This window comes from Scyliorhinus canicula, chromosome 13, assembly GCF_902713615.1.
Source record: "Scyliorhinus canicula chromosome 13, sScyCan1.1, whole genome shotgun sequence".
NCBI classification, from domain to species: Eukaryota; Metazoa; Chordata; class Chondrichthyes; order Carcharhiniformes; family Scyliorhinidae; genus Scyliorhinus; species Scyliorhinus canicula.
Window position 1 is genome coordinate 114,471,770 of NC_052158.1, and position 15,324 is coordinate 114,487,093.

General features: G+C 41.8%; 1 protein-coding gene across 3 annotated transcripts in view; it reads right to left on the reverse strand.

Annotated features, from left to right (window-relative positions):
* LOC119976236 (probable cation-transporting ATPase 13A4) overlaps nucleotides 1-15,324 on the reverse strand; it is a 171,330-nt gene that overhangs the window by 100,354 nt on the left and 55,652 nt on the right. For all 3 annotated transcript variants that reach the window (XM_038816583.1, XM_038816582.1, XM_038816581.1), the window contains exons 6-11: nucleotides 10,191-10,260; nucleotides 9,966-10,100; nucleotides 9,611-9,683; nucleotides 8,338-8,469; nucleotides 6,978-7,145; nucleotides 2,071-2,228 (exon numbers count right to left, since the gene is read on the reverse strand). In XM_038816583.1, coding sequence (XP_038672511.1) covers nucleotides 2,071-2,228; nucleotides 6,978-7,145; nucleotides 8,338-8,469; nucleotides 9,611-9,683; nucleotides 9,966-10,100; nucleotides 10,191-10,260 — 736 coding nt within the window. The remainder of the gene's footprint in view (nucleotides 1-2,070; nucleotides 2,229-6,977; nucleotides 7,146-8,337; nucleotides 8,470-9,610; nucleotides 9,684-9,965; nucleotides 10,101-10,190; nucleotides 10,261-15,324) is intronic.

The window sequence follows — 15,324 nt, forward strand, 5'->3', positions numbered from 1 at the left end:
GTGATTACGGATCGTAAGGAAAATGGTACAAGGGTTACAATTCTCTCCCAACCCTATCACTAACAATAATACTCTTTACATGAAACGGTTCAGAGATATTTACAAACAGGAAATTAAGGAGTATGTCAAATTGGAACTGATAGTTTTATTTTTAAGGCAGCATGAAACGTAGTGAAACAATGTACGTTTTGCAGTGAACTCCAAAAGCAAAGACTATCGATTGAAGTGCTAATCGTGACTAATAGAATATCCTCATCAACCTGCCTGTCCCTGACAATATTGGTAGGAGTGACCACCTCACAGTCCTTGTGAAGACAAAGTTCCATCTTCATATTTAGTATAGCCTCCATCATGTTGTGTGACACTGCCACCATGCTGAATGGTATAGATTCAAAACAAATCCAGCAGCTCAAAACTGGGCTGCATCAGGTGCTGTGCGCCATTAACAGCAGCAGAATTGTATTTTACCACAATCTGTAACCTTATGACCCAGCATATCCTTCATTACCATTACCATGAAGCCACGGGATCAGCCCTGGTTCAATAAAGATTGCAGAAGAGCATACTCGGAGCAGTAGCAGACGTACCTAAAAATGAGGTGTCAACGTGCTGAAGCTGCAATACAGGGCTACTTGCATGCCAAACAGCAGGAGTGGCATGTGATAGAGAGCCTAGTGATCCCAAAACTAACGATTCAGATCTAAGCCCTGCATTCCTGCTACATCCAGTCTTGAATGTAAGTGAACAATTGCACAACAAAGAAGGAAAATTACCCCTCATCGATGGAGGAGTGCAGAACATCAGTGCAAAAGACAATGCTGAGGCATTTGCAACCACATTCAGTCTGAAGTGCCGAGTAGATGATCCACCTCAGCCTTGTCTTAAAGTCCCCTGCATCACAGATACCAACCTTCAGCCAATTCAATTCAATCCTTGTTTTGTCAAAAACAGATAAAGGCAGTGGATGCTGCAAAGGTGATAGACCTTGACAACATCCCAGCCATAGTATTGAAGACATGTGTTCCAGAACCAGCTGACCGCTAGCCAAGCTGTTTCACTACAAATAAAGCTATACAACTGCTTGCTGAATGATCAGCACCATTCATAATTTCCTCAGATTCTAAAGCAGTCAGTGCAAACATATTGTACAATATTTAGGCTTGGGCTGATAAATGACCAGTACCATTCACATCACACAAGTACTTGGCAATAACTATTCCAGTAAGAGAGAATCTAACCATCCTCCCTTGATACTCAATGGGATTATCATCACTGAAGCCCCACTATCAATTCCTTGGCGTTACCATTGACCAGACCGAACTGGACTAGCCAAATAAATACTTTGGCTACAAGACCAGGACAGAATTTTACAGCGAATAACTCACCTCCTGACTTTCCAAAGTCTGTCCACCAAAGCAGGAGTGTGATAGAATACTCTCCACTTGCTGGATCAGCGCAGTTCCAAGAAAACTCAAGATGCTCAACACGATCCAGGTCAAGGCAGCTGACTTGATTGCCCCCAACCACCACGTTAAACATTCACTCCCTCCACCACCAATGCACAGTGGCAGAAGGTTTTGTACAATGTACAAGCAGCAACTCACCAAGGTTCTTTCAACAGCACCTTCCAAACCTGTGACCCCTGCCACCTAGAAGGACAACAACAGCGGACACATGGGAACACTACCTCTGCAGGATTCCCTCCATGCAATATACAATGCTGGCTTGGAACTATATTGCCGTGCCTTCAGTGTCACTGGGTCAAATTCCTGGGACTCCCTTTCTAAAAGCAGAGTGGATGTAGCCACTGCAGCAGTATGAAAACACCGGTCATCACCAGCTTCTCAAGGGAAATTAGGAATGGGAAACAAATGTTGGCCCAGCCATTGATGCCCATCACCCACGAGAGAATTTACAAAATGGAATTTTGTGACTCGAAAAGACCACAGGTAAGGCTGTGATCTGAAAACGAGGAAGAGAATCTACAAAACAATCCAGGAAAAAAAACAAATATAACTTCGATTTTATTATTTCTGGTGCATTCACGTGCAGTAACTGTTGTTAACTTACCCCATTTAGCACAAGAATACAGACTGAATAAATCATTCCAATTGTTGCAACAACTGTCAGGCATACCAGGAATCGAAAGGCATCTTGGTACAGTTTGAAATCCATTGGTTTTGGGAACATAATGGACCTCACTAACTCCCCTTTGGTCGTAGTAAAACCTGAAGCGAGATGATTTCATTGATAATAAAGAGGAAAAACTATGAAGGACATATTTAAGTAAATTATCAGTTATCGAGTTCTTCTCAATGGCAACATGATTGTGAAGGATGAAACAAAACTTTATTCTGATATTCGCAAATTACCATTGGTTTGAGGAACCATCATTACTAAAGATACTGCGCACTGCAAACTACTTTATGTTCCTGCCAATAAGGTTTTTACTTAGCGGATGAATAAGCCATCTTCTTCGAGACCTTGACAATGTTAATACTATTAGGATATGAATCAATTCAATCTCAATAATTTCCTAACTATATTTCCTTCTCTCCATTGAGGATTATAGTCTTCCTACCCAGTAGTGTAGCTGAACCTACTGTTGAAATTTGCAGAGCCAAAGTCTTACTCCTCAATAATAGAACACATTGCTGCAGCATCTATAACCTGAGTATCTAACACAAGTTGACATATCGAGTTAGATCTCCATGTGTACCACTCAAGCATTAAGCATCACGTGGATGGAGTGCAAGAAGGAAAGTCAGGTAGGTAAGATTGTGCACAATGAATAAACCCCAGTCATTTTTCTTCCATCAGCTCCTTTATGCATTCTGCCTCGGTGATGATTATTGCATAGATGGTGAAGACAGACACATGTCCCTGCTTAAATGAAGTGAAGCAGGCGGGGAAGCTTGTATTCTGCAACATTTATTTTTTTTCATGTAATACCTTTAATATAGTGAAAATGATCAAGGCACTTCACAGGAGCATTATGAAACAGAATGGCACTGAGTCACATGAGGAGATATTACTTCACTTGATCAAGCGATTGGTCAGCTGGATTTCAAGGACTCTTAATGGAGGAAAGCAGAGACGGTGAAACAGAAGGACAGAATTCTAGAGTTTGGGGACAAGGCAGCTGTCGATGGGACCGATGATAGTGCAGAGATTCATCAAAGTTGCTGACGCAGGATGGGCTGGGTCACGTTTCACAATATTTTAGCTGTAACCTTCCCATTCCCACCCCCTGCAGCCCCTGATTCTCTCTGGCCCCTCATGGGAGATTAATATCAACGCCATTTCCCTTTGCTTCTGATACAGTTGAGAATCTATGGTTAAAATGATGCAGTTTAAGAGGAGCAGTATTTTTACCCTCATTGTAGGGCCCAGGCCAAAAATAAGGGAAGAGTTTCTCAGTGAAGATGTCAGTGAAAGTGTGGAGAATGGACATGTCACCAGCATTGTAAAAGGTCACCTGTCCTCCCTCATAGTCCAGGAAAACTCCGATGGCCCTGGGGTTAACACTTGGAGTCAGGAGGACAGATGAATGTTCCAGAGCTTCATATTTATTCCCGTTTCTCAGCCACACAGCCCAGTAACCACGGTCAGGTTGCAGTATTATCTTTCCCTTCCTACTAGCTGACTCTCTAGTCACACCCACAGCCCAGTCAGTCTTCTCCCCGACTTCCACCTCCCAATAATGAAATGAAATGAAAATGAAAAATGAAAATCGCTTATTGTCACAAGTAGACTTCAACAAAGTTACTGTGAAAAGCCCCTAGTCGCCACATTCCGGCGCCTGTTCGGGGAGGCTGGTACGGGAATCGAACCGCGCTGCTGGCCTGCTTGGTCTGCTTTAAAAGCCAGCGATTTAGCCGAGTGAGCTAAACCAGCCCCAGATTCCTGATGTGAATCCCTGTAATCCCAATACACATGGAACCCGATTAAATCTCTCTGGGTTATCAGGGAGTAGCCGGAATTCCCCCTTACTGGTTTTGACACTGGTCCGGTCCTCAGACAGGATGAGTTGACGGTGAGCTGTGTTTGGGTCCAGGGTCAGTGAGGCTGGAACTGGAGAGATGATCTGTTTCATTCCCTTCCATACTGTGTACAGTAACAGACGTTGAAATCCGATGTATTTCTGTCTGGGAAACATCAGTATATTCACATCTTCACCCCTCTCTGCACCTTCCCCATTCTCAACTATATCCAGGTACCTTTCCTTCAATCTTTTCAGTTCCTTAAGAAAGGAGATATTGTCTTGCTGATCAATATCTACACAAAGCTTTGATATCTTCTCCTCAAGAAAGGCCAGTTCCCCTTCAATTATTTTCAGATTCTCCTCCATTGGTTGCAGATCTTCCCCCTTTTGTCTCCGCAGCTCTTCAATAAAACATTTTTCTTTATAATGGAGGTATTGATGGATTTTAGCAAATTGTGCAGAGATGTCTTTCTCCAGGGATCCAGTGAGTTCCCCCAGTTCTGAAATCTTCATCCTCTGCTGCTGTTTTAATTCACTTTGATTTTTCTTTTCATTCTCCATGGAATCCAAGGATAATTTCAGATGGTCCTTATACTGTTCAACTGCCAGTGGTAGAGGGAGACATTTGTGGGCTGAATGTGGGGAAGAATGTACACATTCGGCACAGATCAGAATCTCATCTACCTCACAGAACAAAATAAACTTCTCCCTGTGTTGCTCACAAAGAGACTGCTGCCTCTGTGTGTCCTCTTTCAGATTCCTCCCCTGTTCATCACACAGAGAGCGATCCTCCTCCAGTTTTAGATCCAGTTGTCGAGTTTTCTCACAGAGATTGACCAACATCCTGTTACTGGTGAAACTTCTCCGGGGGAGAACCTGCTGAAGTTTCCCCAAAACTTCTGGATACAGGATTTACAGAAGTTGTGTTCACACTCCAGCCGCACCGGCTCCACAAACAGAGACTGACAAATGGGGCAGGTTAAATCCTCGCTCAGGTTTAAGACGTGTTTACTGACGGCCATCGCTGTTACTGCTCCTCGTTCTGTTATCCGCTTAGGTTTCAGTTTCATTTCCCCAGAATATCATGAGATTCACCTCACACTCTGTGCCCTTAAAGGGGCACTGTCACCCAGCCAGATTTTCTGGCAAAACAAAATCTATCTGTTAACGTCCATTGCAGAACATAACGGCAGCGTAATTCTTGGATCTGGGGGTCAGATTGAAGATAAAAATCTGGCGAGAGTTCAGGAATTTGAAGAGGGATTCATCCACGTGATGTGACAGAAATATAAGAGGAGAATGATTTCCCCATTATCCCACAGTCAGAGATTCTACTTTTCACCCCTTCACTGCTGATTTTTTAAAAATCTGAAAGTGTTCATATCGGAATCTGAGTGATTCTGCCCTCATCTCTGTCGGCTTCCATCTTATTCCCCAGGGATTTCAGAAGGAAACATTTTTAAACTAAATGCACTGTCCCACTCTCAAACCCCATAAACCAATCATAAACCATTCATTTCTGACCTGCTCCAAATTCACATATCCATGTATTGATCCTAACTTCACCCACTGCCCCACACCCTTCCCATATCCCTCTATCAACTCCACTGGGCCCATTCACCTGTACTCTCCAAATTCCCTGTATTAATGCAAATTAATCTCATTGCTCTGCACTTGTCCCTAACCATGTACCATTCCAAACTAATCCAACTGCTTGGTTCTTTCCCCATAATCCCGTATGAATCTCAGATTAATCCCACTGCCCAATCTCTCCCCATAGCACTGTAGGAATTGGAAAATAATGCCACCGCTCAATCTCTACCCATAACTCTGTATCAACCGCAAACTCAACCCACTGATTTGAACTCTCCCGTTGTCCCTGAATCAATACAGACAAATCCCACTGCCCCACTCTCTCCCCATAGTCCTGTATGCATCCCAAACTAATCCCACTGCCCCACTCTCTCCGCATAGCCCTGTATGAATCCCAAACTAATCCCACTGCCCCACACTCTTCCCATAGCCCTGTATGAATCCTAAACCAATCCCACTGCTCCACTCTGTTCCCATAGCCCTGTATCAATCCCAAACCAATTCTACTGCCCCATCTCTCCCCATAGCCCTGTATCAATCCCAAATTAATCCCACTGCCCCACTCTCTCCCCATGGCCCTGTCTCAATCTGAAACTACTTGCACTGCCCCACTCTCTCCCCATAGCCCTGTATCAATCTGCAACTACTTCCACTGCTTCACTCTATATCCATAGTCCTGTATCAATCTGAAACTGCTCCCACTGCCTCACTCTCTCCCCATAGCCCTGTATCAATCTGAACCTACTCCCACTGTCCCACTCTCTCCCCATAGCCCTGTATCAATCTGAAACTACTCCCACTGCATCACTCTCTCCCCATAGCCCTGTATCAATCTGAACCTGCTCCCACTGCCCCACTCTCTCCCCATAGCCCTGTATCAATCTGTATGTACTCCCACTGCATCACTCTCTCCCCATAGCCCTGTATCAATCTGAACCACTGCCCCACACTCTCCCCATAGCCCTGTATCAATCTGAACCACTGCCCCACACTCTCCCCATAGCCCTGTATCAATCTGAACCTACTCCCACTGCCTCACTCTCTCCCCATAGCCCTGTCTCAATCTGAACCTACTCCCACTGCATCACTCTCTCCCCATAGCCCTGTATCAATCTGAACCTACTCCCACCGCCTCACTCTCTCCCCATAGCCGTGTATCAATCTGAACCTACTCCCACTGCCCCACTCTCTCCCCATAGCTCTGTATCAATCTTAACCTACTCCCACTGCCTCACTCTCTCCCCATAGCCCTGTATCAATCTGAACCTACTCCCACTGCCCCAATCTGTCCCCATAGCCCTGCATCAATCTGAAACTAATCCTACTGTGATTCTGCAACATTTATATAGAAACATTTGCACTCCCAATAATTTCTACTTTTATCTCATAAGGGACAGACCTGTTCGATAGACCACAGCTTTTACTTCACCCTGGCCTGTTGCCTTTGACTGAATCACTTGGGTCCCACAGAAAAGGATGTGACGCTTGTAATCTCCTGTTGAACTCTTCCAGCAATTAGGGGCAGCTACACTTGGTAATGGCGTCTTCGTTACAGGAATACTTTCACCTTATATGGTAAGACCAAATAATAGATCAATCAACAGTTATAATCAGTCAACAGTAATTAATTACTATATTCCAAAATTTGTGATAAAACAATCAAGCAGTAAAAATATTTGAACATTTTCGATTTCTAGAATTGTCCAAATGTCAGGTTTGCTGGATTTTCCACTTCATTATCAATTGGGTGGGGAGGGGGGGGGGGGGGGGGGGGCAAGGTCCTGAAATGATTTGCCAACAGACGGGAGATCACCACAGTCTGTGGTGGTGGGGTGGGAGGGGTGTGGTGAGGGGTGGGGAGGAGAAGTGCTGAAAAGGGGGGAAAACTGTATGCTCCATTCATTCTGAAAGATTACAATTGCAGGGTAAATGGCCACAATACATGAATGGGATCCCTCACCCCTACACGGTTTCACCTACATGTGATTCTAGGCTACATTATGTGGTTGAATGCGATTGTCCTCAAGGAAACTAGTGATGGCGAATTAATTCTTACTTGCGAGTGGCACACGCTTCTCAATAATAACAATAATTACCCCTATCTCTGGATCTGTAAAGATTCAATTACCTGCAAATGCTTGCATTCTAAGCATTGTCTGGAATCTTTGAATTTGTCTATATATATGTTTCTGGAACAAACCTCTTCATTTACCTGAGGAAGGAGCAGTGCTCCGGAAGCTAGTGTTTGAAACAAACACGTTGGACTTTAACCTGGTGTTGTAAGACTTCTTATTGAGGCTCCTGTCAACTAACTGTTGGTAGAGTCCTGTCACCTGTCTTATCAATATGGTGATAACCTCCTTCTTCAAATACCATTCTTCTGATTTCTCTTGTTCTCCAGGGAGAACATAAGAAATAAGAATAGGAGTGAGCCATACAGCCCTCAAGACTGCTCCATCATTCAACATGATCACAGCTGAGCTTTTGCCTCAACCACTTTTCTGATCTTTTACATCTATCTATCTTTCAGACAAAAATGTCTGACTTACACAGAAAGGGATTTCCGACTCAATCTGGTAGTTTCCCCACTGCTTCAATTTTTCGATCCTTGAGGACATTTAATGTCCTCTGCTTTATTGTTCTTGAGGTGGCCACGAGCATATGTACAAGTGACAATCAAGATTATTTAACTTTCCAGTTTTCAGAGTGGAGAACAAATAGGATAGGCTACCACACAAGTGAGAAAGAGAGATTCCTACCTGTAAGCATGCTCTCGTTGACAATGCAGCCCCCATGGGTCAACACGGCATCGCAGGACAATATTTGCTTATTTCCCGTAACTAAAAAAACATCACCGGGTGCCAGCTCACTCGATGGCACTTTCTCATATGCTGTAAATATAAGCAACAAAATGTAAACTATTCAATCCACTTTGGCTTTTTGACCCTGTCCACTTCCAAGGTGAGTCAGAGAAGAAGTAAGTTATTTGTTCAGAATTGGAATATGTTTGGTCACAGAGTTTGCTGTTCTTGAAGAGACCCGATGCTGCCAGTTCAATCAGGAGGCTGGCAGATATGGGCATTGGCAGACCCACTGAGTGCTCCTGATGCAGGTTGGAGACCATGAAGATGCCTTAACTTTGCGGTTTGGATCAGAATCAAAAATGATGAGAATTGAATCAGTCCCTTGGAGAGAATGGGGAAATTCTCTCAAGGTATCATTTGGGCCATAGGTGTGACTTACTGGGCCAACAGCCCCATTTTTGTAGCATGGAGCCTCTCACTCCAATGGCTCCCTGCCTTGCCACAGTTGGTCCACCTCCAGTAAGGTGGCAACCTCTGCATAGGTGTGGGGCTGTTCCGCCAGTGGAAAAATGCCTGCAAGGCTGCAAAAGTGTCCCTCGTTTAGACCTTAACTATCTTAATTGGCTATTGGCATCTATAACATGGACAGTCAATTCACTTCCCAGCCACACCTGAGGGAGAGCTGGCTGGCAGTGGGAATGCTTATATTGGTTTAATCAGTCTCATCAAATTACTCGGTATTAGTTTGGCAGATACATCTGCCCACACACAGTCCAAAGATGTGCAGGTTAGGTGGATTGGACCCGGTCAATTTCCCATAGTGTCCAGGGATGTGTAGGTTAAGGGATAGAGTGGAGTACTCTTTCAGGGGATCGATGCACACTTGATGGGCCAAATGGCCTCCTTCTGTACTGTATAGGTTCTGTGATTTGATTCTAGTGCTAAATTGAGAAGGATCCTGTGAAAATCAGAATGGTGCATTGCAGGAACCTATAAACAACAGCTATTTGGAAGCTATTATTAGGTACATTGCTGGGCAAAGAATTGGCACACCCAAGAGTAGTTCATTACCAGGAATAATATTTCAATGAGTACTAAGGAATGAGTGAAGAATTGTGAAGCAAAAGCAAGCCAAACTGAGCCATTATTTGAATATCCAAGAATAGCTTGAACTATGAAGTAGAAGATGGTCAGAAAAGTATGCCTTTAATCACTGAAAACGCCTCACCTCCATCCTTCCTGCAAACGGTGACCATCATGTTATTGTGAGATTCCACAAGTCTGTACAACTTCATAGATTGCTGCAAACAGTAAAGTTACATAAGAATTTGCTCTCCCTATTCTATTATCTTTTTCAATTCAATTAAATCTTTGCATTTAATTAGTCATATCTCAGAAGGTGCAGTGAAGGTTTAAATGCCAATTAAATGTGCATCTTCTTAACAAATTTCAAACGAAAGGTTTAACAGTTCTGGCATGGTTGGATTCAGGCAGGTGAATTGATCGCAACACCGGCATTGTAAAATATGAATGAAAATAATGCCAGGAAGAGCTTGAAATGCTATCTTTGCTTTAAAACTCACCTGACGCACATCATACACAGAAAAGGCAATGGAAATGAGTGACAAAACTATGAGCACGACTGAATATTCTATGTAGTCCTCTGAAAGCCACAGGCACACACTAAATATTTGAAATGTATAAAATGGATTTAAAACCTGTGACAAAAGAAAAAAGAAGGCAAAAAAGTTATCTGTTTACATTTAAATTGTAAGTAGTAATTAAAGAACACATAAAACAAAATTTACCTCTTTACAAAGAAGCTTCCAAATGGGAACAATTTGGACTTCAATTGTATTAGGTCCAAATATTAATCTCCTGCATTTAAACATTATAGGGTTATTAAAAAGAGGACCCATCTCCATTTTGTTGCCATATAAATATTAAGCAATAATGATGTTGGAAATGTACATAAATTATGACATTGCTCGGTCTTTGTCTATGAAATGAGGGGTATAAACACTAACATATTTGACATAGGTTCACACAATGTGAAAAACTAAACAAATTCAAAATTAAGACAAACACTTAAATTGTCATCAATTGTATACAATATAACTTTTGTCCTCTGTCCGAAAAAAGTTAAATAAATAAAAGCCGATTCATTTAACTTCTGTTTCAGGTCCGTGGTCTTTTGTCAGGATCTATAGAAATTAGAAATGTAACAGTCTTTAAGCGAGCACAGGCATAAATTGGGGGGTTGGGGGGGGGGGGGGTAAACAGAAGGGAAAGCCTGTGATAGAATGGAAGGCAGGCATGATTACATGACAAACAGATAATGGTGTAAGGCAAAAGAGTGGTAATAGGGGAAGTAAAGAACAAAAAATGAGTTCCAGAGGAGGCATAAATGGCAAAAGCAGAGCCATTGCCAGCATTGAGAAAATGGAAGTAATGGTTATGATCTGAAATATTACTTGTTTTTGCCAGTTTTGATGAAAGTTTAACAACCTGAAAAATTGAGAATAATTTTAACCCCAAAATTTAAAAACTAGCCTCGTAATTATGGCCAAAATTCTCTGGCCATTCGCTGGTGGTGTGATTCTCTGGTCCCACTGGCAGCATACCCCGGCCCATGGGTTTCCCGCCTGAGTGGGGTGGCATTGATGGGACATTCCTTTGACAGTGTTGGAGCAGAGAATCACACCAAAATGAATTTGTTTTTCATTTTTAGACCCGGATCAACAAATATATATATTTAGAACAGCGAGCATAGCATGTACAAATAGTCCAAATCTACAAATAGGGTCGATCGGGTTTTCTTCTGACCCTGGTTGATCTTCTCTAAGTTTGACCTTGCCGCTCAGAACTTGTAGATTCAATGTTCTCCATGACATTCTCATGCTTAGGAACTGCTGAACTATCTGACACTACAGCTGACATTGATTCTGACGTAGATCCGTCATCCATCACGTTGTTGTGAAAGTCTTCTCTGGTTTTCAAGAGTGTGCAACAATTTCTTCTTAAAACCAACCCATACTCTGCCTGGACATTGTAGGAATGAGGTGCTGCTTCAAGTACAATGTCTTTTCTCGACCAATTCCCTGAATCTTCTACTCTCATAATGTCATCACTATTCTGAGGTGGTAAATTTATGGACCCTCTATAATACAACCGCTTTTGTTTTGCTTTAATGTTTTGCATTTCTTACAGTACCAATGCATTCTCCTCCTTCTTTGCCAAATATGGAAGTGTGGTGCACAATCTTCTATTCATGAGCAACTCTGCTGGTGATCTACCATATGACAATGGTGATGCTCTGTAACTCAATTGTGCGAGATATGGATCAAATTCGCTGGATATGGATCAAATTGCTTAACAATATGTACACATTTTTCGGCTTTTCCATTGGCTTGAGGGTACAATGGACTCGGAATAATGTGATTGAAATCATACGTGACTGCGAAGTGTTGCCATTCTTTACAGCTAAAACACGGACCGTTGTCACTCACGACGACTTGCGGAATTCCGGGTCGAGCAAAAATTGACTTGGTATGCAGTATTACAATGCTTGCCATTATGCTTGACAGCAGAGCCATTTTGGGATAGTTTGAAAAATAGTCTATCATCATTAAATAATCTTCCCCTCGTATATGAAAGAAATCCATAGCTACTTTCTGCCATGGTGCCATAGGTAAATCAGATATTTGCCTAGGTTCTCTTGTTTGCTTGCAACAATGCGTCTGGCATGTGTCACAATAACTGACCATCCTGTCAATATCTTTACACCTGGCCAGTAAACAGAGTCACAAGCTCTCCGTTTAAATTTTTTAATCTGGAGATGTCCTTAGTATATCCTCTTTAGTACATCCTTGCAAAGAGATTAAGGTATGACTACAGTGTTCGAATGAAGCACCACTCCATTAATGATACTGAGTTCAGATATTATATTGTAGAACTCCATACATTGTCCACTGGGCCAGTGTGAGTTGATGTTCCTCATCACCTTCTTGGTCTCTTCTGGATCTCCCGTAGTTTCGTATCTGATACTGGTAATACTGTGGAAATAAGATTGACATGCAGGTCTATGTCTTCAGCAATTTCCCTACTAATACTTTGTATCAGTCATCTCAATAATGCAACTGCTAAGAACAAATATTTGCCTGGCGTGTAGATGAGATTGAAGTCATAGAAATATAATTTCATCATCAACCTCTGAATGTGGGGAGACACCTGTTTGACGTTTATTTTGATGTTAACCAAAGGACGAGGATCTGTCTCAACTGTGAAATTCAGAAGCCAATAGACGTAGTCGTGGAATTTTTCCAAGCCTACAATTAAACCCAGGCATTATTTTGTGATTTGAGTGGACCGCTGTTCTTTTGTCATCATGGATCGTGATATATGCGTGACTGGTTTCCCAACATCATGTTCGAGTTGCAGAAGAATTGCTCCTAGACCATCTTTGGTCATGTCTGTTGACACTTTAATCTGTTTAGATGTGTCAGAAAATGTGAGAACCAGTGTGGTGGTTAATGAAGTCTTGAGCTTCTACCACTCTTGCTCATGTTGTACAGTCCAAGTGAAATCCGTTATCTTGTGCAAGAAATCACGTAAATGTGTTGTTTTTACTGACTGATTTGGAATGAATTTCCTTATAAAATTGATCATACTCTTCACTCTTAAGGTGGCTTTCTTGTTGTGTGGTTTTGGCATGTTGAGAATTGCTTGAATTTTATCCTTGTCAGGTCCAATGCCATATGATGAGAGCGTGTCACCGAGCAAAGTGACCTCAGTTACGTCAAATTGGCACTTTTGCTCGTTGAGCTTCCGCCCGTTTCCCCTGACGCTCGTTAGAACTTTAAGCAACCTCGTATTGTGCTCTTCTATTATTGAGCCCCAAACAATGATATCATCCATGTCCATTCGATGCCTTCGATTATGTGTTCCATGGCACAGTGAAACATTTCTGATGCCGAAATTATGTCAAACATAATTCTCATTATACCGTCCAAATGGTTTATTAAAAGTGCAATATGTTGTACTCTGTTTCTCTAGCTTTAGTTGTCAGAAAGCTTGAGATTCGTCAAGTTTCATAAAGAATTGTGCACCAGCCATCTAAATACAATTTCCTCCCGCTTTTGTATTTGGTAATGTTTGCTTTTGATATTCTTGTTAAGATCTTTAGGATCCATGCATATGCGAATATCGCCATTCTTTTTCTTTACACAAATCATGGAGTTTAAATTCTTCTAACTTTCTGATTACTATTAATTTCATCATTCTGTCCAGCTCCTTTTTGAAGTGATCCCGAAGAGGTGCAGGTACTCTTCTTGGTGTCTGTGTCACAGATTTTGCATCCTCTTTGAGTTGTATCTTGTAGGTGAATGTTAGTGCACCAAAACCTGTGAACGCATTGCTGAATTTGCTGATAATGTTCTCAGAATCATTGGAGTGTTGGTCCTTTGTGGATGCTATATACCAACTGCATTAGACCTAATTCTTCACAGGACTGATCATCTAATATTGAATCCAAGCCCACAGATACAATACAGAATGGGACAGAATAAACTGTGTTCTTCACCACCACACTCAGGTCACAAGCACCTTAACATTTAATGCTTGAACCACATTAATCTATCAGAGATATTTTGTGAATTCTCCTAATCGGCTGAATTTCTAAATGTTTAAATCAGTCATGCTGATTAAATTGGCTTTGGCACCAGTGTCTAATTTCAATTGATGTGGAGATGCTGGCATTGGACTGGGGTGAGCACAGTAAGAAGTCTTACAACACCAAGTTAAAGTCCAACATGTTTATTTTGATTCACTGGCTCCTGGTGTAAGACTTCTTACTAACTTCAATTGGACCACTGTACCAATCACTTCAAGTGGTAGAAGCCATTTGTCCTCATCAACCACATTTATTTTAAATGGAGTATCAGTTTGCATTTTTTTAAGTGCTGGAGAAATTTTTGATGTCTCCAAAAAAATATTCTTCTCTGTTATTACTCCAACAAACAATGATGTTTCATCATTGGGGACTGTGTTTTCCACTGTAGTGACTGGTTGAGCTTAGAATAACAATTCTGACCAAAGTGAAATTTTTCTTCGCATCTGGAACAAAACTTGCCAAACGCTGGACACTGCCTTAATTTGTGCCTTTGTCCACATCTTTTACACAGAAATATTTTGTCCTAATCTTTACTCTCTTTGTTGGTGTGCGACGAACTGCAGGAACTTTCCCACCCTCTTTTGTTTCCCGCCTTTTTGGAAAGAGGCAGCGACTGGAGTGTTTTCGTCCAAGAAGATGCATCCATTACTTAGAAACATTTTAGAATGCTGTGCTGCTAGCTTGTGAGCCTGACAAATCTTAACTGTTTGTTCCAAAGAAAGCTCCGATTCCCTCAGCAACCGTTCCCTTAGCTTATTTTCATTCACACCAAGTGTAATCTGGTCCTGAATCATGGAAGATTCCACCGCAGAAACATTACAGGTTTTAGCTTTTAACTTTAAATCAGTGATGAAATGATTTATGGACTCTCCTGTTTTGTGTAAACGTGATCTAAACACAAAGCATTCATAAATTCCATTCTTTCTGGGGGACTAATGTGCATCAAATCTTTGAATTACTTTATTAAAACTTTTACTATCTTCATTGTTTGCATATTTAAACCTTTTAAACACAGCAATTGCTTTGGCCTTGCCGCTGTTAGGAGCATCGCTATCTTACACGAATCTGATTGATCTCCTAAATTTACTGCATAAACAGATTAAGTTGTTGTTTTTTTTTAATAAATTTAGATTACCCAATTATTTTTTTCCAATTAAGGGGCAATTTAGCGTGGCCAATCCACCTACTCTGCACATTTTTGGGTTGTGGGGGCGAAACCCACGCAGACACGGGGAGAATGTGCAAACTCCACACGGACAGTGACCCAGAGC